Here is a 24,374-nt window from a genome sequence, read left to right as displayed (position 1 = left end):
TCTCCAAGCCAGATGATTCATATCGTCTAGTTTTGGACTACAGATATCTTAACTCATGTAGCAAGACATTTGCAGTACAAAATTCACACAGTGCAGCACTAATGAATAACATTGTGCGCAAGAAATACAAAACAACATTAGACATCTCTACTGGATTCTTTTGTAAAAACATTGCACCTCAAAGCAGGTATTTGACCGCTTTCTCAATAATGGGGTCGCAGAAAAATTTCTGTCGACTCCCACAGGGATTCAAGAATAGCCCAGGATTATTCTCAGCAAGAGTAACAGAGTTACTACAAATATATGATGATGAGGCATTATCATATGTCGATGACATCTATCTCACAGATGATGACCTGGAGACTCACTTGAAAGGAGTAAACACCATAATACTTGGGTTTGCAGCGGAGGGTTACAAATTCAACTTTAAAAAATCACGAATTGCCCATCTAACAGTCCTGTTTTTGGGATATGAATTATCAAGTGAAGGCAAAAGCCTAGCGGACAATTTCTTAGAGAAATGCGCTGTCCTCCAAGCACCAAAAACGCTTAAGAACTTACAATCAATACTAGGTTTCCTGAATTTCGGAAGAACATACATTCTAAACTATGCAGAGAGGGTGAAACCTCTCTATGAATTAATAAAACCTGATTTTAAACCAATCAATTGGACTCAAAAGCACACAGAAATTTTGAGATCATTGCAAACCGACGTTAGCTAAAACAAAATTACAAACACGCGAAAATACACGCAACCTTGTAATCAGAGTCATCCCAGGAAGATGCGAATTCACGTACCGGACCCTCTAATGAGGGAGAAAAGGTACCAATAGCTTACAAATCACACGTGTACACACAAGCTGAAAAAACATTCAGTCTTGCGGAAAATGTTGTAAAAACGGTTCAAACAGCTGTAGCAAAAGAAAGAGACCAAGCCCAAGGCAGACAGATAACTGTTTTAACAGCAGAATCAGCCTTTGAGGCATTAACAAGCCCACGAAATTTGACTACCGTGGCATTAGATCCAAAATGGATGAAATGGGAAAATTCTCTTGCTACAGAAAAAGTGAAATACTATTTTGACCCGAACATGAAAAAACTAGAAAATCTATAATATGAAGAAGAATATCCTCTGCCAATCGACATTCTGCCTCTCGAACAATATAAATGTGTAATCTACATGGACAGATTTGCACAACATTACGATGTAGAGAAAAAATCCTACAACGCAGCGTGCGCGATTGTTAAAGGTCGCTGGCGCTCGGGTAAATTCAGACCGTTAATTACCAAAACTGAATCACTCAGAAACTCTTCAACTCAGCGAGCTGAAATAAGATCTTTAAAGATGGCGCTTGAAAATGCTGATCGCGAATTCCCCACACTAATAGTGTGCGATTCGCACTACTGCGTCAAATCTTACAATAATGACTTGCAGAACTGTGTTCAAAACTATTACAAAGATGAGACATATGCCACAATAAAGCATAAAAAGCTTTGGGAACAGGTAGTTCTTTTGCAGAAAGAACTACAAAAGACTCACGTGATACATACACTGAGTCATCAGCGTGATGGCGTTCACGTTGCAGGGAATTCATTGGCTGACACAGTCACAGCGGAAGCAACTAATCCGGCTTCCGTAGCCACAAAAAAGTGTTCAGAAAAATACATAGACGGAGAAACCATGCTGGCGGTAAAAACTTCTTCAAAAGGCGACTGCGCAGCATTACCTCTGAACTATCCACTCAATTATACATACATACATAATCAATGCAAACTCCGTTCCTTTTGCTCGAATCCCTGGAGTGGGGGATAGAGTAATTCCAAACACGAACAGGAGAATCTTTTTGATAGCGGACGCACATATGGGATTAGGTCTAAGGCACCAGAAGATCAAGGAATCTCTGAAAGAATTACAATCAGAATACTGGTGGCCGGGAATGAGCCTGCAACAACACAAATTTGCAATAAACTGTCCAAACTGCAACAGAGATCGCAGTGGCGAATCGGCCGGAGTATTGCCATGGCTCTTCGTTTAAATAGCATAAGGCTATCTATACGCAAAAATCAAGCGTCCCATTATAATTTTTTAAGACTAGATTCACTTAAAATGTAGACACCAGCGCTCGGCTGACGCCAGAACTGTTATAAAAGATTTGCGAGTCTATATCGGCACATACGCAATTGGCATGCTACATTCTGACTAGGGTCCTGCTTTTAGCTCTCGAGCTTACAAGGAGGCCATGACCAACATGGGCATTGCATTGCGGTACTCTTGTCCCTTCCATCCTGAGGGAAATGGGATTGTGGAAAGAAAAAACCGGGACATAAAGCAATCTATAACGGCGAGGGTACTAGGTTCGGGTGATGGGTGGGTCCAACATTTAACAAGTGTCCAACGTAGTCTTAACAATCTGCCAAGAAATTCTCTAAAAGGTTTCAGTCCGTACGAATTATTGATCGGTACTAGAATGCATATTCAGGACTTAGATAGTCAGACTTCAGTGGTATAAGAAAAATGCTTTGATATCAAAGATCGTTTGGCTATTTTACAGGACTTAAATGAAACAAGAAAAGACCTGAGCAACATAAAGTTAAAACAGCAGCCAACAACCACTGAAGATAAACCACCTGTCCCAGCAAGGCCTATCTGGATTCCAAAGATTAGGGATCTGGTCAGAAAGAAGATCGCGGTTAAGAAGGAATTTGGGCCTTCTTACAGAAAAGCGGTACCTGTCTTAGCTGTCAGCGGAACAAGATCAGTTTTACTACCGCCCCTTGCTGGTAAAAAGGAGAACCGAGTTGTATCCATCGACCTGGTAAAACCACAATCATGTGGCCAATAATAAGTAGTAGGCCCAGTGGACTCCCAAGATGTAGCAGAGTACCAACACTTGCTACAATACAAGAGGTTCAAACTGAGAGACTAATCACATTTGACAAACCTGCAGTGAATAAAAAAGAACTATGCAACAACGCCATGGAACTTGTGCCTCTTGAAACCCAAATTGCAAAAGTTCGTCAAGAAACACCTGTCTACAACGATGTAGCCTCAGACTATGCTAATGAAACAAAGAAAAATCCAAAAGCAAATGAAAATCCGGAAGCGATTCCAACAATTGACAGAACTGCATCTGGCTACTTCATCAATTTCGATGACTTTTCTGAGGATACAAGCGAGCCTGAAGAACAGCCTACAACAAAAACTTTTAAAAACAAAGTAACAGAACTCTTTCATCAACTCAAAGAAACCTATCTGATTTCTCCATGGAATGAATTTCGGATTGTGTTAGGTGTACTTTTCCTCCTGCTTTGGCTCATCATGGTTCTTTGTTTGGGAAAATTCATTGAGGGAAAATACAGTACAATGGACACAGCAAGTCAGAACATCAACTTGGTCCTAAAGCCTCACAAGTCATCTCACATCGAGAAAAGAGAACTATCATCAGTGAATGTCACAGCCAATCAAATACCCGGTGGGGTAGCATGGGACAAAACGGATTACGAAATCTATGGCCCGGTCGAGCTCTTGAAATATCCACACCAGTTCAAGGTTTCATTAAGTGACTTTGTAAAACCGAGTACATTCTCTGATGATTGTGACTTTGAAAGTATTAATGATATGATGTCAGATTTAGTAATGTCAGCAAAATTTACAGAACATGATTATTTACAGGGTTCATCAAATTATGAAGAAATGTATTGCTACAGCCACTTTGCACATCTCTATTTGCATAAATCTGCTCAACCTAGAAATGTTTTTAATTATAATCAATGGGAACATTGTGCAACTCCACCAAATGGTAGTTCAAAAACATTTTATGAGAAATTGCCGTACTTCTCAGGATTTAACACAAGTGATGCAGAAACGTTTTATTTCAAAATGTTAAATAAGACAGGAATGAAAACAATGCTGACAAATACTAAATTGATCTATTCGAAAACATTTTATGAAAAAATGAATACATTTGGTTTTGATTTCTGGAAAAACAACACAAACAAAAACCATCTGGGGTACCAAAGATTGGCAGGTCCAAGGTTTAGAAGCATTATTTAGAGCCTGCATGATCCCAGAACAAATTATATTCTTGAATGACACCATTCAACAGACAACCTGTCTTGGCCTAGCCAAGATAAAAGATTTAAACAAACCGTCTATTCCAAAGCCAACACCTGACAGTAATAGCACTACAGATGTTGAGATAGACGTATCCCATATTTTTAACCAAAACAGAACACATCCTGATTGGAAAAAATGGTTGATCTGGCCCACAGACACAAATAACTGTCAAGATAGATTCCTGAACAAAACACAGGGGTTAAAAATGACCAGGCCAGACCCTAGATACTCCCAGAGACTACATCCAGGGATAGTCACAACATACAGTGAAGGGAAACTCTGCCTCGAATGGCTACAGACATCCACACTGGCTGAAATTAAGCAACATTTGACTTTACTTAAAGACGGTGCTAACTTGCGTGATTTCATAATGGGACCACGCAAACAGCGTCAAAAACGTTTCATAGGGGCCGGTATATACGCTGCGTACAACGAAGCTTGGAAAGTGAGGCAAATTAAAACAGCAGAAAAAATACGAGAAATTGATCTTATTAATTTGGAAAAATCATTTTCTGTTGTGGACAATGGGTTAATGACTCTGTCCTCCAGAATATATTCACTGGACAGTATTGTATCCTCTGCTATTGATATCATTGAGCAGGACTTACTGATTTTACAACACGGTCAGCCCCAACTACGTTCTATTGTACAGCTTGGCTGGACGTTGCAAAATCAGGCTACGTGCCCTGGCGTTTAATCAACACAACGTCATTATTCTCTATCTTTAACCTTACTGATACACAAATCAGTTTGGCACAAAAAGGAGCAGACTATACGATTCTGAGAATTAAAAAGACTTGAGAGATTACCATTGACAATGTCAGAAAGACCTGTCATTGAATGGATAATACACGGAATAATCACAATTCCGATAACTTGCCAATTTAAATACAGTCAAGAGTATATACCAGCGGGACAGTATGAAAGGTTGGGTAAAGGGTACATTAAGTCATCATGGAAATTACCTGATACACACACATGTTACAGTGAAAAGAAACAGAATGTATTTCTTAGTGGAAAAAATTGTAAACAATCACTAAGCGGTATACCTCTGTGTCCAGGTATTGACCTGCATGGGGCCTGTGAGGGGACTTCAAATAACCTTTCACGTCACCAGCACGGCACACCTGCTACACAAATAGAGCCATTCTTTAGACGACTTTCTAACGGGAGTTACATTCTAATAGTGGACCACAGCTGTTGTGGCATGGTGCCAGGAAAAGCCTATCTCGTCAGCGTGAGTTCCATGGTCACTTGCTGTATGCAAATATTGTATCCAAACAGCACTCCAGATACGGAGGCAAAAATTTGGCCTTCTTTGAATATCTCTTCTATTCGAATTGATACTTTAAGTAGAATAAAGTCTGTGCTTTTACAGACAACTGTGCCCTTAACGTCATCAAAAGAAACGTATTATCTGCAAGTTGCAAGGACAACGGCAGAGATACATACCCTTTTAACAACAAATTGCCCCGTGCATTTCGTAGAAATGCTAAGCCAAATCCTAAATATGTCAGATACCAGTGGTATCCCACATGTATTTAAGACAATTTTTTCGGGACTGTTAACACCCTTCAAAACAGTTCTGGGCATTTTTCCTAATTTTGTCCATTCTGTCTTTGGCGGCCTACCACTCCTTTTGGGACTCGTAGCAGGAATTTCATTTTTGATCATTCTGCTCCGATATGGGCAAGCCAAGTCGCAGACAAGACTCCAGCAACGATGGAAGAAACGATCGTAGCTCTACGCTATCGGGACCGCAAAACTAAAGTCCTTGGATTAGCCCGGCTAAGAGATCTGAATATGACCTGGTTTCTTTCATTTAGACCCATCTGGCAGAATTGCATCTTACCTGTGCTTCGATGTATGCTATGCGGAGAAGAATGCGTGTTAGACGTCTGTCTTACACTACCATCAGCAGTACCATTGGATACAGATACTTTGCTAAGTCCAGTAACGGCTCATGCATCGTGTTGTCCCCAGCGGCTACCCATTCTGATGACGGCATTTGTTGAGACTTCACCACTACGATTAGGGGGTAGTGAAGTACGAGATGAGAGCATCATCACCCAGGTACGACCTTCTGTGAGCATTGCTGATCCTGACATCGATGATAGCAATCATTCTCACGACTGCACAGTTGCAGCATTTTCAAACTTGGTCGAACTTTCACCTGAAGCGGTGGACCAATTTTTTGAAAGTCTGTCTGAAATGATGTTCTCCCCTGAACAAAAAGAATAACTTTTAAGCAATGAGCACACAGCGTTCCCTGAACTCTGAATTCGGCCTTCAGCTTTGATAAACAAAAGCTACTGAAAATATTTGAGACTATATTTTTTTCTTCCCTGAAAGCAAAATTATTTTTTCCCAATTCCAAAATATTTACCTTTTTCTGGCACATGTACTCTGCTTGAAGTAGAGCTATTCTTAGAGAACAGAGCTTCTATTTTAGGAACTCTAGAGACAATACATTACCTCAGCCTCTAGCACATTTACAGTAACTGTATTTATATGTGATGAAATGGTCTCGACCTTCTGTTCTGTATTAAGAGCCATTTCATGTGTAAATTTCGCAAATCATTCAGCTGATATATATATGCATTTTTTATTTTTCTGAATGATACCACTGCTTGAAAAACGTACAGTACCATTACTCATTTTCGTGTATTACCTTATACCATTTCAATATGCAAATGTATGTATTTTTGGGGTGGGTTGGAAACACATGCACTTCTATATGTTTACTATTGCTTAGTTTTAGTAATGGACATTAGACCGTGGAGTGGGTATTGTGTTCTTATCTAGGAACCTAAATCGATATTTCTATTTTATGCCTTTGTTCGGCTATAATCAATAATATCCCTATAAAGGCATAGGAATCATATCCATATTAGTCGTAGGCCATGCAGTCACATTAGCGGTACAAAAGGGGGTGGTGATGGACAGAGCATCTGAACCAATCAAACACTCACACCCAGTCAAAAGATCTGGGTTTGATCCATTACCGTTTCGCTTTGTTCGCCCTAACTGTGGCAGGGTATGCTCAGACGTGAGTCCCTTGCTCACTTGGCCACTGGATTCAAGATAGCCTGGCTGATGAGGATTATGAATCCGAAACCGGTCCCAGGATGCTTGTTTCCGGTCCAGGGAAGACATGGCTTGGCAGTTCGGGCTGGACTGTTCCCATGAGGCACAGGGTCAGACTGATTTGCATATAGCCATGTCTGAACTGGGGTGGCCGAGTGAGCTAAAGAATGGTGATGGATTAAACCCAGATCAGTTGACTGGGGGTGAGTGTTTGATTTGCTCAAACGCTCCGTCCATCATCCCCTTTTGTATCGCTATGCAGTCACATTAAGCAAGGCTATTTCCCCCGACTCCTAGAAAGCACAACGAGTTCTCTAAACAAACCAAACCTCCAGCAACCTGAGAAATCCCCCTTGCTTTTGTTTTGATTTCGTCCTAGAACTCCTGTAAAGCTCTGTAAGAACGGCCAGTTCTTAGTGACATCTTTATTGACGTCTTATGTCCAACCTTACGTCAAACCCGGCACCTTTCAGGTATAAATATACCAATGTTGCCTTAAGCAAACACACGGTGGTGGTTTTGGAGCAGAGCAGCTACCTACTTGCCCGAGAGCCCAGCTGATGCGAGAGCCCACGGACGCTGCCCCTCCTTTTTGACGCACTGAGAGAGACGCTGTCTTTTCTCCTGCCGAGAAATCCAGCTCCGGTGTTTCCAGATACCTTCGCGGGTTACTGGGATATCGAGTCCTGAGAGAGAGATACAAGACCTCCTGCTTTCTATTACCCAGGTACGGAGCTGACTAAACCCTTAAAGAGAATTCTTGAGTCAGATTCTTGGCAAAACCAACTTAACTTAAACTGCTACTTACTTACTCCTTCCCACGTATTAGGCTTAGGTCAGGTACACCGGGGTAGGCGTATTTAGAAGCACCAGTTGAGTACGTTAGTCAATGTATATAAGTATGTATATATTTTATCTATTTTAAAGTATCTTATGGCTAAGAAACCATATCAATGCTTTTACAGTATTATTTCTTAATCCTCCTTTTACTGTACGCACTTTACTTTACTATGAGTATTGCAATTGTGGCAATTCATTTCTCTTGTATGAGAAAGAAGACTGCTCAATAAATAACACTTTTATTGAAAACGCCCGTCTCTCTTTTCTCTGCACTCTGGTGAAACTAAGTACGCACACTTGACTGAGTGAAATAGCGGTCTATTGTTTTCACACGACTCTAGAGATACACTCTTATTCTGAGGGAGCAAAGTTGTCATGTTATGTGGTTGTCAGAAGCTAATCCCTTCTTGTCTATCCAGGGAGGTTAAACTCCTCCTCGTTTATTCGAGAAAGTTTCTAGTGACCTCTGAGCTAGCTGGCAAACCTTAAGTCTAATATAGTCAGTAGAGACCTAGATAACCTCAGTCCTACGTCTACACTGCTGAATATATTATTCCAATGCGCAGAGCCTATTGTGAATATAGGAACTACACTACATGCTCTCTCCATGCTACCATTAGGATAGCTGGTCTATAAGGTTGACTTACAACCAATCACCATAAGGGTTGTTTGGACTGATACAAGGTGATCACTAGAACTAGTGAGCATCATATATCAGGCCAACTTCTCACAAGTAACGGCTATATAGGCTTTGAATATCATTTCCGGAGAGGAAAGAGTCAGTGCGAAGGCGTACAGCATCACTTATTTGCACGCAGAGGTAGTGATGAAAAGTTTCCCTATTAGGTTTGATGCCTGAGGAATATTCAATAGGCGAGGAATCTGCGGCTAAAAGTTTCCATCAGACACAGATAAGGCACAAGATAGTAAAATCTTGGGCTGCAATGTAACAGCGCAGCAGCCACTTTTCAAAATCTTGAGCACCTGACAATTCTACATCTTTCATACTAAGTGTTTGAAACCTTTTTATGGAGGCTCACTTTAGAAACATATTGTAAATAACAATCACGCCTTGTAGCTTGAAGTACTTTATTCAGCAAGCATGTAAATCACGACATCCATAACCCTGCCAGTCATGAACTGACAGGAGTGCGCCTTGGAACGTTGACAACACACACAGGGGTCAGCCCAACTGGGGCAGAACAAAGGGGAGGTTGGAATGTACAAACCTTACGTTTTAGATAATTACAACAAAACACAAGTAAGAACAAACCAAGAGACAATCTAAGGAAATGGTGAAATGCATTTTTTAAATAAATGGCATATCTTTTAAGTTTGGTTCATACCCAAAATTGAACATTTGTGGTGATACTTAATTATTCCATGAGAAACTTACCATTTTGTGCCTCAATAACAGCAGGCTCGACTTGATCCAAGTCTTCTTTGACACTCATTTGCTTATCTGCAATAATTGCTTGCTGTTTGTGTAGTTGTTCTTGAATTTCTTGACTCATCACCTACAAAACAGTTGTGACTGTCAAAAAAGTTTGGAAGAGTCCTCCGATAGCAAATTTCAAATTAGGTAGGTATATTTTCATAATATTAGTGGCTGTTGAATCAAAATGCCTGCGGTTAATGAATTGAAATGATGGAAACCATATGCTACCTACCATGCATACGTATGCAGTGAACATCTAGTAGTGTTTCCACACTTATTGTGCTACTTGGTCTAAGAGTGTAGTCAATTCTTCTTGGGTCCATTGCACACTAGGTAACATTAAAATAGAATAAATAATCCATTGGAAATCATATTTGTGAAGGTCGTCTGACCCACGAATAGAAATAGTGGCAGCCATATTTTTATTTAGAATTGTCATTCGCTAATTGTAAAGTAATTGCCATATTCCCTAGGCAAAATAGCATGCTTTTTGATGCACTTCCAAGATTCCATCATGACACAGCGGAAGATTCAATATTATATTTTTAAAGGCTACCACTTGGGATGAGGTATGGACGAGGTTATCTACATTCAACATGCAAGGGTTTAGCGTTGAATTAGAGACACATTATAGTACCCATGTTTGTTCAGTCTTTAGAGATACAACTGGCTGACAGGCTATCTAATCATTATTATTTAGATATCCTTACAAACTTTTTCTAAGGGTGAATTTAAGCTAGCTGTGGTGGTGGGGAATGTAGTAGTCAAAACAATCAAAGTATGGAGGTACATGCAGTAAAATGAGGCCTACAAAATATACCTTCTTCTTTTCTGCTTCCTGTTGATCTTTAACCATTTTTTTCAACTTGTCATTGGCAGCTGCATTCTTGACTTCCAACTCTTGGCTTTTTATCCTCAAGTCACGGCGCAATTCTTCAACCTACAGTTATTTGCATGTAACATTGAAAATGAGTGTTGCGCACCTGATTATTTGTAGTTTATAAAGTAAATCGAAAACAATTGTAAAGCTTTATACCTGATCAACAGTTTCCTTTATCTTTCTTAGGCCAACATTCAGATGCATCTGTTGTTCTTCCAGTTCACTCCGTTTTTCGTTGAACAGATCAGCATAGTGATTAATGAAATCTAAATAATGTCGTGGTGTGATTGCCATTGTCCTGCCTCCTCTCTTAGCCAATCGGGCATTTGCCTAACAAATAGAAATATACATATAAATGTATACACACTTTTCAATCATAGTTTCAAATTCACGAACACTACCATTTTGCACAATCCCAAAGCACTTTTGTTTTTCACAATTTTTTTTTTTTACAATGCCTATCAAAAGGCAACATTTTCTTTATTTTTTTGTCTATTAGTACATTCCCAGGAGAATGCCTACACTTATATAAAAAAAAACTAGAGCATCAAATTGCACTCTTAACTAAATAGAGCAACACTTCTACTTCAAACCCTTTAATAAACCTCTATACATCTTACAGATAATGTACATAGTTGTTTTAAAGGTTCCATTAAATGTGCAATAAAAGATTTGAAAATCCAAGCAGACATTAAAGAGGCATTCTGGTGTTCTTATTGTTGGCATGCAGAAATGGGTAAATAAAACTTTACAAGAAGATCCATTTAGAAGACACAATGAGAACTACATAGCCAGAATGCAGCAGTGTCACAGACTGTTCCTCACTTCCGTTTCCCGACCCAAACAAAGATCTCTGAAAAGGGGGGACCTATTTTTTCACACATCTATTATCAGTCTTTTTTAAGAAGCTTCTAACCAATAGACTTTGAACTTAATTACTTTTTCCCCTTTATCTACTCACTTCTGCAAGAGCCTCTTTTTGACATGGTTAGCCCCCATTTTTTGCAGAAAAATTATATAGTTTTGATTGGAAGTGCAAAGGGTCCCTGCCAACCAGGTCCCCTGTGCCAGAACTCCGTCCCTGAAACTGCGCCACAATTGGCCTAAATTCAGACTCCCCTGTACTTTAAGTCGCTAGTAAACGACACCCTGGTACTTAGGGCATGGAGACTGAAGATGGTCCCCTAGGGATCCCTCAGCAGGGACATGCTAACTGCCACTGTAGTCTGTGTGCCTTGGCAAAATCGACATGTCACAGCCTGTGTGCCATGTCTAGGAAGCACTGCCTAAGGTATAGGCAAGTCATCCCTCTATTAGGCCTTACAAGGTCTAAAGCAGGGTTCACTATATTTCAGGTGTAAGCATCTCTCGGGTGTGAGCATAGCTGCATGGGCAGATATGCCCCTATAATATTTAAGGCAATTCTTAATATTGTATGTGCCAGGGATGCCATAGAGAGCACATGGCTGGAAACCCGACAACTGGAGTTCCCCAGCACCATGATGGCTTCACTGAACTCAGGAGTGCTTGGTACCAAACAATTCCTTTTACTAAACCCACACCGATGCCAGTGTTGGGTGAATCAAAACATGTACCCAGAGGGCACTTCAAAGGTGCCCCCTATAAACTTAACCCTGGTGTTGTCTCTGACTGGCTTTAGGCAGCATGCCACCACAAGACATGGTTTGGGCCCATTGAAGGAAGCTGGTGTTGGTTATACTATACCAAAGTAAGGTATAGTGTGCAAAGAGTCCTGTGGATCCCCAAAGGCTTACAGAGGTAAAAGTAGATAATGCCTTAATCTCTATTTGTGGTAGTGTGGGCGAGCAGTAAGGCTTCATCAGAGGGTAGTGTTAAGCATTTAGTGTACACACTCAGGCACGAAAGGATTTCACACACTCAAAGACGGAACTCAGACCAATTGTTTGCATCCAAAATAAATATTTGTTTTATTTTCATTCATAGAACCAAGCAGGACTTGTTACAGGCAAATATGATTGCACTTTTCAAGACAGGTTGTTAAAAAGCAAGCTGGATAAATATTGACTTTTATTACAGGTTTGTAAAAATTTGCAAATGCAGTAGCAATTGCTTTTGGATTACTTTGGTTTACTTTTCAGGATTACTTTTTCAGAATTACATTTTCTACTCAATGTGATATGCCTAGATATCACACTGGCACATTTCCTGGATAGAAGGTAAGTAAGTCAGTTTTTCTCAAAACACAGTTTCTTAGGTTTTCATACAAATTTCAACTTCACACTTGAAACTTTTTCACACAAAAACAGTCAATGCAGTCCTATGGGAGAAAATCAGGTTATCGGTTTAAAGGGGAGTAATCGGTCTTGGGAGTTGGGTTTCTTGGGTTAGAATCAGGGTTTCTCCAAGGTCAAGGTTGCACTCCAAGAGCACCCTCAGCGGCACTAGGGCTGGCAGGTGCAGAGTGCTGAGGCCCAACGTTATCCAATGGGGGATAGGGGACCTCTGGTTGGGGGCTGCTCACGGGCACACCACTTGGATGGGGCGCACAGCTCCTAGGCTTTAGCTCAGAATAAAGGGGGATCCGAGATAGCACACAATGTGCACCCACACAGGCGGCTAGGTACAGGATTGTAGTCGGGAGCCTGATTGCTTTCAATGGGGAAGTTCTGGTCAGAACAAACTGCAGGCTCGGGCGCGAAGATCTTCTGGAGGTGACCACCGGTTGGAGTGGTAAGGTAGGATGTTAGAGATGCTGGAACACTGTCGGTTGGGCCACCCATGACCGTGGGGCGTCAGGTGCAGGGGTGTCTTATGGTGTCAGGCTTTTCTTACTGGCTCGCAGTCATCTTCAAGGTAGAGATTGCAGGCGGCGTCGGGAGAGTTGAAGTAGGTCAGGGAATCACTAGATCCTAGTTCAGGATCGCCGGGGAGACCTCCTCATGGTGTTGGGCCAATTAAACTCGGACAGTGGGCGTCAGGTGCAGACTCGCGGATTTGGCCGGACCCAGAGTCTGTTGGTGAGCAAATTCGGTGCTCACAGCAGACAAAGTACTTCTCAGTTAAGGCAGGGTAGATTCTCTGGGTTGTGGGGGGCTTTTGGCTGCAGAAAACACCAGGATTCCGCTGGCACGGATCGATGTCGGGACAGGACGGTAGGGCTGAGCTAAGTCAGTTGGTGTTGTCCTCTTCTTCCTTCAGCACAGCTCTTCGGTCCTCCTCCTTTCTTGTCTGAGGCGGCAAGGTTCAGGGTTGCCCCATTATACTAAATTTAGGGGCGTTTGTTAGGTACAGGTTGAGACCAATGGAAACCTTCCATGGGGTGGGCACACCCCCTATTATGCCATCGTCCAGTGGGAGGGGGATAAGCCTCACTCTGGTTGGCTTGGTCCCCCCCAACTTCAAGATGGTGAGGGCAGAGTTGTGCTTCGCCTCGCCTCCCCCACCTGATGGGTGGGGTTGGCAAGAGTGGGCACTCCTTTCCTCCTATCTTGGTTTTCCCACCAATTCTTCGCCCCAAGTGGGGGTCAGAACCTGTGAGGGCCAGTTGCTGGGAGCAGCAAATGGCTGGGTCAGCTCACAAAGGTGGCTAGACTTTCAAGCTTCCCCTTTGTGGACCTTGCCCATCCTGGGGAGGAGGATTGGCTCTTATGCCCAAGATGTGCTTTGTTTCAGGACCACGAGTGCAGGAGGCTCTCGACCCAGGGGTCCAGAAGCATGTCTGGGGGTGGCAGCTGGCAATCAGCCAGGACACTAGAGTTAGGTCATTTTTCAGAGGACATCTCTAAGATGCCCTCTGAGAGTATTTGACATAAAAACCCACACTGGCATCAGTGTGGGTTTAATGTGCTAAGAAGTTTGATACCAAACTTCCCAGGTTTCAGTAAAGCCATTATGCGGCTGTGGAGTTTGTAATGACATACTCCCAGACCATTCACTCTTTATGGCTTTACTGCACTTACAATGTCTAAGAATGAAGTTAGACACTGTAGGGGTGCAGAGCTCCTGCATCTAAACCCTCACCAGTGGTATAGTGCACCCAGCTAGAGGAGTGGCTTACCTATGCCATGGCAGTGGATTGAAGACATGGCACACAGGGATGTGTGCCATGTCAACTCTTCACCTTGCTCTGCACCAAAGTACGCAGCCTGCAAAGGGAGTGTGCGTGTTTAGGTACAGTGCCTTTAAGGTTGGCACAATAGGGGGAGGAGCCTAGCTCGCGACCGAGATGGCCGCGCTTTAGCTCGGCTCCGTTCGCCCGCCTGTGTTTTTCGCATTTATCCTGCATTTCTCCTGCCCCGGGAAGCCCTCCTTGCTGTGTGGTACTACTACGACGCACTGCAGGCACTTACCACTTGTTCCGGTTGTCCTGGCTGCGGTAGGTCCGGTGCAGTGCCCCCGACCATTCCCGGGACTCGGGGGCGGACTGGCCTGGTTCTTCGTCCCGGCTCCTGGGCCGGATGCAGCCTGCGGGCTTGCCCTTCGGGGCGCGCTGGAGGTGATTGGAGGGCCGCTGTTCGTGTGAGCCGGAGGTTCCTGGCTGAGAGACTCCTGTGTGGCGGTAGCCTTGGATGGTGACGCTGCCCTTCATTATTGGGGTTCCTCGTGTGTTCAGCTTCCTTCCCCTTTGTTCCCCGGTCCGGCCATTTTGTTCTTTGCCGCCCGGACTCGGAGCACGGGACTGGCGGCATTGGGGGGCTGGCGAATCCCCTTCTTCTGGTGGCCCCCCTTCCTGTCCGGGGTGTTCTTCTGCCTGTCGGCGGGACTTCATCTGCTTGACTGCCGCCCCGGCGGAGGTTGTTGGCCGCGCGGCCTGTTCGGGCTCTCAAGATGGCGACCAGCCCCATTTGTTTGGGCCGGGCCCGGACGAGCACTGGGGGCCCGCCGCAAGGCCCGGGTGTCGGATACTGTGAAGGTTTTCCTGCACTTAAGGGGATCTTGAACATCCTGCTATCCTGGCGGCTCTCGGTAGCCGCGCCACTCCTGGCTCTGGAGACGGTTCCTCACTGCGGGCCTCCCGGGCCCCCACGACCAGATGAGGCATTGATATCGCGGGGTGTGGCTGGTACTCTCCTGGCGGACTCGGCCCCGGCTGCCGCCCCGGAGGTGCGCAACCTGATGGCGCCTTCTCCTCCTGTGCTGCCTCCTCTGCCCTTGGCCCGGGAGCTGGATTTGGTTTTGCCGGACTTTCATGATTCTCCTGGTCCCTCTCAATCACCACTGCCCAATGACGTCTCCTGTGCCGGCCCGGATGGGTCGGTTTTTATGGACATATCCTTGGAACTGTGCCTGCATCGTTTGCTACATTCTGTGATTTTCCTGGATCTTCCGTGCTTTTCTTCCTGTGACTTTTTTGGACTGCCGTTGGACTCTCCTGCTGCCTGCCTTCTGTTCTTTCTGGCAGGGTCCTCGTTGGATCGGACCCTTACTGCTTTGGATAAAAAGGGTCAGGGCTGATGAAAACTGACTCTTATATGCGGTAGCTTATGAACGGTTTGGATGGTCTCTGTGTCCTGATATGGTTCTGTGTAACTGGTTAGTGCTCCTGGACTTTGGCCTGATACTCTTTGGCTTCCCGAGGACTTGGACCTTTAACCCGGGCGGGTGGATGGGTGCGTTTACTCCTGTCTTTGGCCCTCCCCCGTGTATATGTTTGTATGTCTTTACTCCCTTCTTTCTTTCCCTTCCTCCCCCCCCCTTTTTTGTCTTTTAATTCCAACTTTTCTTGCTTCACTAAATTTCGGGTTCCATTTAGGGCGACAGGCACGCTGCGGGGGGGGGGTTGGCCGTAGCCTTCTGCAGAGGTGCAGGGTGGGCTTAGGGGTGGGTGGGAGGGGTCTGTTTGTTTCGGGGGGTCTTTTTCCCCCCTTATTTTCCCCCTTTTTGTTCTATGGCTCTTGTGTATTCACTTTTTCGGGACTCTGTCACCTTGAATCTCCCCCGGGGGTTTTCTGTCCTTCTTCCGGTGTGTGGCTGATTGTGGTTCGCTGCCTATTCTGGTATCGTGTTTCTGTTACATCGCATGCCGGTTTTATTGTCCTGTTTTTCCCCCTGGGGGTGCATGGTCTGGCGGGTGTTCCTTTTTGTTGTCTTTTTTCTCCCTCTTTCCCTTCCTCCTTTATGGAGGTCCCCTTTTTCCGTTGGGGTGCGTATTGCATAGTCTTTGTGATGGGGCTTTTTGATTACGTCTTCTTTGTTTGGGTAGGGGCGGAGGTGGGTGAGCGCGATTGACTGTTGCCACTGTCGCTATTTGATGGTCTGATTCTGTTTCTGTCCTTTGCTGATTTGATTATATGGCTTCATTTTCTTACGTTGTGTTCATAAAATGGCGGCTTGCCGCGGTCCCTCCCTTGTATTCTCATATACGGCCCGTTATTCCTTTGGTCCCCTCCCCGTGCTAGAAAATTAACCTTTGTCATCCTGCTCTTGCTGAACGCTCGATGGTTTTTTATTGCTTCACCAGTGCTCCTGATGTTATATCCTGTGCAGATCTTCTTTTTGTATGCTGGTTATTCGACCATTCTGTTCTGGCCAGCCCGTGGGGTTGTAGGCCAGTATTTGTGAGCTTTCATTGTTCAATAAAGGTTTTAAAAAAAAAAAAAAAAAAAAAAAAGGTTGGCACAATATGTGCTGCAGTCCTTAGAGGCCTTGTGTTAGAAATGGGATCCCTGGCTGGCCAGGGCTTTCGCCAAAGTCAGTCAGAGACCACCACTCCCAAGTCAGGGCAAGGGCGTTACACGCCAAGATAACCCCTGCTCACCCTCTAGGTAACGTGGCGCGAGCAGCAAGGCTAAACTTGGAGGCGATGTGAGTTAAGTATTTGCGCATGCACCCCAGCAACAACACCCAAAGGCCCACCACAAAGGAGACTCCACACAAGGTTATATAAAAATAGCCTTTGTATTACACCAAAACACATTAGATAAAAACACACACTTTACAATGTGCCAGAGGCACGGGCAGTATTTACAGGGGATATGTACAAGACAGGGCCACCTGGACCACTGTCAGGAATCAGCACTTTTAGAACTAGCAATACAATACTTGTAGGCCTAGAACTTTAGAACATAGAGCCTATCGGACAGTACCTTCCGTCCTGGTTGCGCAGGATAATGCGAGTGATCTCCTTAGTAGGCTTTAGCGGGCGACCGGCTAGCTACAAGCGTTTCTCTGGGGCGACCAATGTGTGCGGCTCAGAAGAGGAGGGGGAGGCAGGATGCGGGCGGCCCACGAAGCGGCGCGGCTCGAGGCTTGGATGGGCGGCCGGGCACGAGCTGCCGAGGGGAGTGAGCGAGGCACACTTCAGCGAGGCCCCAGTGGCCCAGGGAGATCAGACAAGTCCCAGCAATTTGTCAGGGAAGGCACAATAGAGTCCACTGGTCCTGGGACTCTGGTCAGGGGGCGAGCTCAGTATCAAGCCCTTGAAATATCACTTAGAACATAACAGAAAATCACTGTAACACAAAATAGGACATAAAGCACACAACCAGTACCCACTGGTAACCGGTAAGTACCACCTACGCAATCCTAACCACCTTAGGAACAGGTCACGCAGGGAACCAGGACCTCACTAGCACCACCTGTACTAGCAAGAACAACCACCTAAGTATCACAATACAAGTAGGGGCATAGACCTGGGGACAAAACACATGATGCATAAACATACATTCAGCGGTGTAAGGAACAAGGCACATGATGCATCAACAACACATTCAGAGGTGCAGCAAAGAGCACTTTGCAGAAATCACATTAACATGAACTTACATCAAAGTCCAGGGTCCAGGTTGCGCCACTGCACCAAGACCTAAACGTAGCAGCTGCCCACAAAGTGCTGGGCAGCTGTAGATGATGATGAGGGGCATCGTGGGAGCCTCACAGGCTCTGAGGAATAAATATGCATAGGGAGAGCCTCTCTGGACTCTTAGAACACAGAACTGGCACTCGAGCCTCTCTGGGCTCGTAAAATAGCTGTGGGCGTGGAGCCTTGTGGGCTCAAAGAACTGGAATGCCCCCTGAGCCTCTCGGGCTCTCCAGGAACTGCAGCCAACGTTGGAGCCTCTCAGGGCTCGAGAACAAGGTGGGGGCAAGCGGAGTCCCCCCTCTGGGGACTCGATCTGGCCAGGGATGGGCAAAGAGCCTCTCAGGGCTCGGAAGCAATGTGGGGCCCAGGGGAGCCTCTCGGGGCTCGAGAGCAACACTGGCTGTAGGCGGAGTCCCTCCCGGGGGACTCTGCATTAGGGGAGGCCTCACGGGCCTCTGAACACAACGAGACTCGCTCTGGAGGGGAGGGGCGGGCACCGGCAATGTGCCCCGACGCGCCTCCTCTCCCTCAACACACTCACCGGTTCTGGCGGTTTTGGCGGTGCTCGGCTGCGGCTCTTTCTCTCGGGCGGCGGTAGCGCTTGGCGGGGCTCTCTCACCACATGAGAGCCCCGCCTTCCCCATGCGCCCGGCCGCTGTTCACCCGGTCCACCATCTCGGGACCGGGACTCAATCAGGAGCCTTCGTGGCTCCTCGGGCAGTAGTTTCTCGCCGCGATGGGGCGGGACTTCCAGTTGGGGCCGCGCTGGGATTCGCCGGCAGCCCAACCGCTTCTGGGTCGTCGCAGGCAGCGCGGCGGCCCGGCGGGGACTTGAACAAACTCCTGGGCTGCGGCGGTGAATTAAAGGCACACGAGGGGTGGGCTCCCTCCCTAATTTAAATATACCACGAGGAAGGCACTCGCTCGGATGTGATCTGGGGGCAAATGCCGGGTGGGCTCCGGCTATGAACAAAACAGCGCTCCCAAGCGCTGTGGACATGAAAAGCGCTCTCAAGCGCTAGGGGTCAAGGGACAGCGCTCCCAGCGCTATAAGTGAAAAATAGAGCGCTCTCAAGCGCCAGGGCAGAAATGAAGCGCTCCCAAGTGCTAAGAACACGAAGAGCAACAAAGTCCTTCAGCAATCCAGCATCTCAGCAGTCCTGGGGCTGAGCAGGGCTCAGGGAGGCAAGCCTTCCCCTGAGCCCAAGCAGCAGCACGCCCCTGGCAAGATTCAAGTTGGGAACAAGAACATTTTACAAGAGGTCACCATCCTTTGTCTAAAGGTGCAGGGTGGGGGAAGAACCAGTCGCAGCTGGTCTGGGAGTACTGTTAATGGGCTCAACCACCCTCTATTCACTGGCAGGGCTTGGGTCATCAGACGCTCCCCAGGGGGGTGGAGCCAGCATTGTGTGGGGGGAACCCAGCCTCATTCAGGACACAGGTGCACTCCTCCCCAGCCATCAGCATGCTAATCTCACACTCACCACCGGGCAGACCCATCCAGACTTCCTGGAGCCTGGCATGCCAGCCAGCTCCAGCCAATCACGCTCCAGCACCCTCACTGCATACATACATCAATGTCTAGAAGTGGTACTTCCCTACTAGACACATACAAGCCGCACATACCATTGCGCAGCATTCATTCTCACGAGTTCACACATACCAAACTCGAGCCTGCACTCCCCACACATCAGGAACTACCAGGGACACACACATTCCCCATGCATTCCTATGCGAGGGCAGGCCTATCTCACTCCACGCACTCAGAGTGCGCACGCACTTTCCACTGGGACACAGTGAAAGTGCGCAGAAACCAAGACATCACTATTAATTATTTAATAACACCAGGCAAAAAGTTCAGGGGTGAACCTGCCAGACGGGCCAAGTCCAACACCTTGCCTGGTCACAGTGCCCTTGATTGAATTGAATTGAAATAACATTTGTATAGCGCATGGCTACCAGGAGGCATCCCAGCGCTGGTAGCAGCAGTAGTGAGGAGTATCACCAGTTAGGGGCTAAATGGTTGGTTTCTACATTTAGCAGGGGAGGAAGGAAGTTCCAGAGCCTGGCCGTGTTAAAAAAGAATTGCCAACTCCAGCTTCTGGCTTTCATGATCCTAGGGACGATGACAAGATTCATAGTCTTGGAGAGAAGGTTTCTGTTGGGCCGGTAGGACTGTATGTATGTATGTATTTTATTGCTTGTTAAGCGCAACTGTCACCCAAAGGGCATCCTGGCGCTGAGACCGATCCAGAACCATCTATTACATGAACTACACTACCCTTGGAAACAAATGGGTCTTTAAGTCCCTTTTAAAAGTAAGCAAGTCAAGGCTACTCCTCAATGTCAGAGGAAGAGTGTTCCACAACTTGGCGGCCGTGAAACTAAAGGCACGTCCGCCCATCCTCACTCTATGTATCCTGGGGACCCTAACCAGGAACGCCGAGGAGGATCTCAGAGGTCTAGTGGCCTGATACCAAGAAAAGAGACTCTGAAGGGGTAGTGGTCCCAGTCCATGCAGGGCCCTGAAGACAAGGCACGAAGCCTTGAATGCAATTCTCTGCTGGACCGGAAGCCAGTGAAGATCGGCCAGAGCTGCCGATGAAGAAGAGGAACGCGGGCGAGACAAGGCTAATTTAGCAGCCATATTCTGAATCCTTTGGAGTTTAAGGACCAGGATCTTCGAGGCTCCCAGAAGTAGTGCGTTACAGTAGTCTAACCTACTGAGGATGGAACTACGCACTACCTCTGCTCTGGAGCCCCGGGGAAGAAGTGGCAAGATTTTCCGAAGTGCACGAAGCAGGCCCATGCATGTCGCTACCGTCCTATTTACGGAAGCATCCAGCTGCAAGTTGGGTTCGAACAGAACTCCCAAATTGCGAGCCGATTCTGCCGCCTCCACCGAACCCGGGATAAAAGATGGCCAAAAGTCGACCGGTAGTGTACGGGAAATTCGGTCCGAGGAGCAGTAGAGTACCTCCGTTTTCGACCCATTGAACTGCAATGAGTTAGCTCGCAGCCATACTGCTGTTGCCAACATGCAGCGGTGAAAAGAGTCCCTTGAGATTGTCTCCGATCCCTCAAAGGAAAAAAGCAACTGAGTGTCATCGGCATAGTTGATGACTGATATGCCGAATGACTTTATCAGTGCTACCAAGGGACGGAGATATATGTTAAATAGGATTGGGCTAATCGCCGATCCTTGAGGGACTCCTTGATTCACCTGCCGAGTGGCTGATCGAAAAGGTGGTAGTGCCACAGCTTGTTGCCTATTATCCAAATAGGAAGTTAGCCAATCCAAAGCCAGACCACTCACTCCCGCACTCCGAAGACGGCTTAGTAGTACTTTATAGTTCACCGTGTCGAACGCGGCCGACATGTCAAGTAGCACTAAAATGCAGACTTGCCTCTGTCGACCAGAGTTCGTAGCTCATCCAACACGGTGACCAAGGCAGTCTCGGTGCCGTGAGCCGGTCTGAAGCCAAATTGAACAGCGTCCAGGCAGAGATTAGTTTCCAGGAAGTTGGATAAGGCCCTTGTCACCCATCTCTCAAGAATTTTTATCGCGAATGGTAGTAGCGAAATCGGCCTATAATTGGCCGAACAGAGAGGGTCCAAAGAAGCCTTTTTCAACAAAGGTGTTACAATTGCCATCTTCCAGCTGTCCGGAACTGTTGCAGTTGTCAGTGATTGGCAGCAGATGGAATGCAATGGGGGAAATAGCTCGTCTTGAAAAGCCTTCCTGATTTTATGAGGCATTGGATCAAGCGGCGACCCTGAGGATACGCCGTTGGCCAGAGTACGAAATTCCTCCAGCGAGGGAACTGGAAAACAGGACAGCTGCGGCAAATCATTTCCAACATTTGCCCCCTCGGATCCCAAATTATCAGAAGGCTCCGAAAAGGGGAATGTAGGCGACAAAGACTGTTCAGATCTAGTAAGTCCAGTCAAGATATTCCTGATTTTCTCCTCGAATGCAAGGGCCAAGGAATCGCACAGTTCCTGCGAGGCCGGTATTGTAGGCGCCGTACAAGATGGATCAGACAGACTCTTAACAAGCCTGAACAGGGTCTGTGATTTATTAGAGGCCTTCGCCAGAGTGTCTTCTAGGAACTTGGCCTTTGCACTTCTTAGCTGGGCCTTGTATTCATGCAGGGACACTTTATATGCCGCCTTATCCTGTTCCCCGTACCCCCTCCTCCATGTACGCACTGCTTGTTTGCAGCGAAGTTTATGCCGCCCTAGGTCTTCACTAAACCAAGCATTTAAGCCTCGGGCCTGTCTCTCACCTTACGTAAAGGGGTCAGTGCATCCAGAGAAGATGTGATGTAACGACAGAGAGATGTATAACTCTTGTCCACATTCTCCTCCACTGTAAACATTCCCGGTAGCAGGGCGGGTCGGCTCGATTCCCTAAGGAGACAATTCCATTGTCGATTCAGCTTCGTACCGCCCTGTCTACTGGGCATCAGCGGGACAGGCAAGGTGAGAGACATAACAATCAATGAATGATCCGTCCAAACCTGGTCCACGACCTTTTCCACCACCACCAACTTCTCCTCCGCAAATACCAAATCTAGTATATGCCCCTTAGCATGGGTGGGTTCCAAAACCAATTGAGCAAGCTGAATATTGCTGCAAGCTTGGCAGAGTTCTCGAAAAGCCAAGTCATGTGGGCCAGAAGGCCACAAATTAAAATCAGTACCAGAAAATTAGTATGAGAGTTGGAGAGGTCGTAGATCAAGTCGACCAGAGCTTGATGGGCCACTGAGGGAAGCGAGGGTGGCCTGTAGCATAGAAGGCCTGTTGCCAAAATACCTCCTTGGGCCGCGATAGAAAAGCCCATTAGCTCAAACCCTGCTACCTTTTTAACCGCCAGCTCGGACAAGGAGATCGAATCTCGAAAGATATATCCTATCCCACCACCTCTACCTGAGAGTCGGGGAGTGTGCTTTATAAGGTAGCCAGGCGGGCAAGCCCAACCCAGTTCCACGCTACAGTCCATCGTGGCCCAGGTTTCGGTGAGAAATAGTATATCCAGCCGAGATGCTTCTATCAGCAGGGCGATCTCAGCATGATGCTTAACATGGGAGCGGACATTCAGCAGGCCGCAGGACAGGGTCATTTGCGAAGAAGAATTGACCGAGCGTTTCTCACCGCCCATAGTAGGCTCCAGGGAATCAGAAGCAGCGGGACACGGGTCAGCCAGATGGTAAGAGGCAGGGGCACCAGAGGCGCCCGGGACGCGAACGGGCGCAAACGGGCTTACCTCTGGCGCACCTCCGGCGCGTCTACGGCGCGTCCGCTGCGCGGACCCGCTGCGTGTCTGCCTGCACATGTCAACTTATCCTATTATGCCACGCGGACTTCCGGCTGCTAGAGCCTCTGCCCCCAACCAATATGGCGCCTGAGAGAATCCCAAGCGTCACTACCTACTCAAGATGGCGGACGGATCACCGGGACCGGGGACCCTACTACCTAAGTCCCGCAAAGAGCGGGTGAAGGCACAATTTAACTGCAGGTAAGCCTGACTATGCCCCAGGTGACAGCACTAGCAAGCGCCCAGCGAAAAATACAGCCAAAACAGCAGCGCAGTTACAGCGGCGCAGTTTTAAAATAAACAATCTAGGTGCAGTTAAAATCACTGTAATGCGCGTGGAAGCTAGAAAGATCTAAAGAACGTTGTCCGGGAGCTGCTTTAATAAGCTCTCCAATACGCGGACTTCCGGCTACTAGAGCCTCTGCCCCCAACCAATATGGCGCCTGAGAGAATCCCAAGCGTCAATACCTACTCAAGATGGCGGACGGATCACCGGGACCGGGGACCCTACTACCCAAGTCCCGCAAAGAGCGGACTGGATGGTGCTATGGAGAATGGCGGGGTCTGTTCCAGCTAGAGACTTGTGGATAATACATAGTGTAGGAGAGTGGGGTCCGCAATCCTATGGTCACCCCAGATTTTTGCTTTTTGCTTCACTGGTTTACGACTTTCCCTGGCTGTGGGCCTGCTAATCAGACCCACAGCCTAGCTGTTCTCTCTCTAAATTGACAACCATGTACTTTAGGTGCATTTACCAATTGGTACTGGACCACCTTATCAGTCCCTGTACAGTGTACCTTAGGTATCCAGGGCATAGGTGTACCCAGGGCCACCAGGGGCTGAAGCATGTATTATGCCACCCCTGACTGGCCATCTAAAACAGACACAACTGGCTGCACGACAGCTGGGGCA

At 46.7% G+C, this 24,374-nt stretch overlaps 1 protein-coding gene across 1 annotated transcript in view; it reads right to left on the bottom strand.

Moving 5' to 3' along the window:
* The window catches only part of DYNC1H1 (dynein cytoplasmic 1 heavy chain 1), a 1,596,152-nt gene that overhangs the window by 787,620 nt on the left and 784,158 nt on the right, over nucleotides 1–24,374 (bottom strand). Inside the window, exons 49-51 of the mRNA XM_078660192.1 lie at nucleotides 10,519–10,692; nucleotides 10,303–10,422; nucleotides 9,441–9,561 (exon numbers count right to left, since the gene is read on the bottom strand). Of these exons, the coding sequence (XP_078516318.1) occupies nucleotides 9,441–9,561; nucleotides 10,303–10,422; nucleotides 10,519–10,692 (415 nt within the window). The remainder of the gene's footprint in view (nucleotides 1–9,440; nucleotides 9,562–10,302; nucleotides 10,423–10,518; nucleotides 10,693–24,374) is intronic.

This window comes from Lissotriton helveticus, chromosome 9 (assembly GCF_964261635.1).
Source record: "Lissotriton helveticus chromosome 9, aLisHel1.1, whole genome shotgun sequence".
Classification (NCBI taxonomy): Eukaryota; Metazoa; Chordata; class Amphibia; order Caudata; family Salamandridae; genus Lissotriton; species Lissotriton helveticus.
This window is presented reverse-complemented; position numbering and strand designations above follow the sequence as displayed.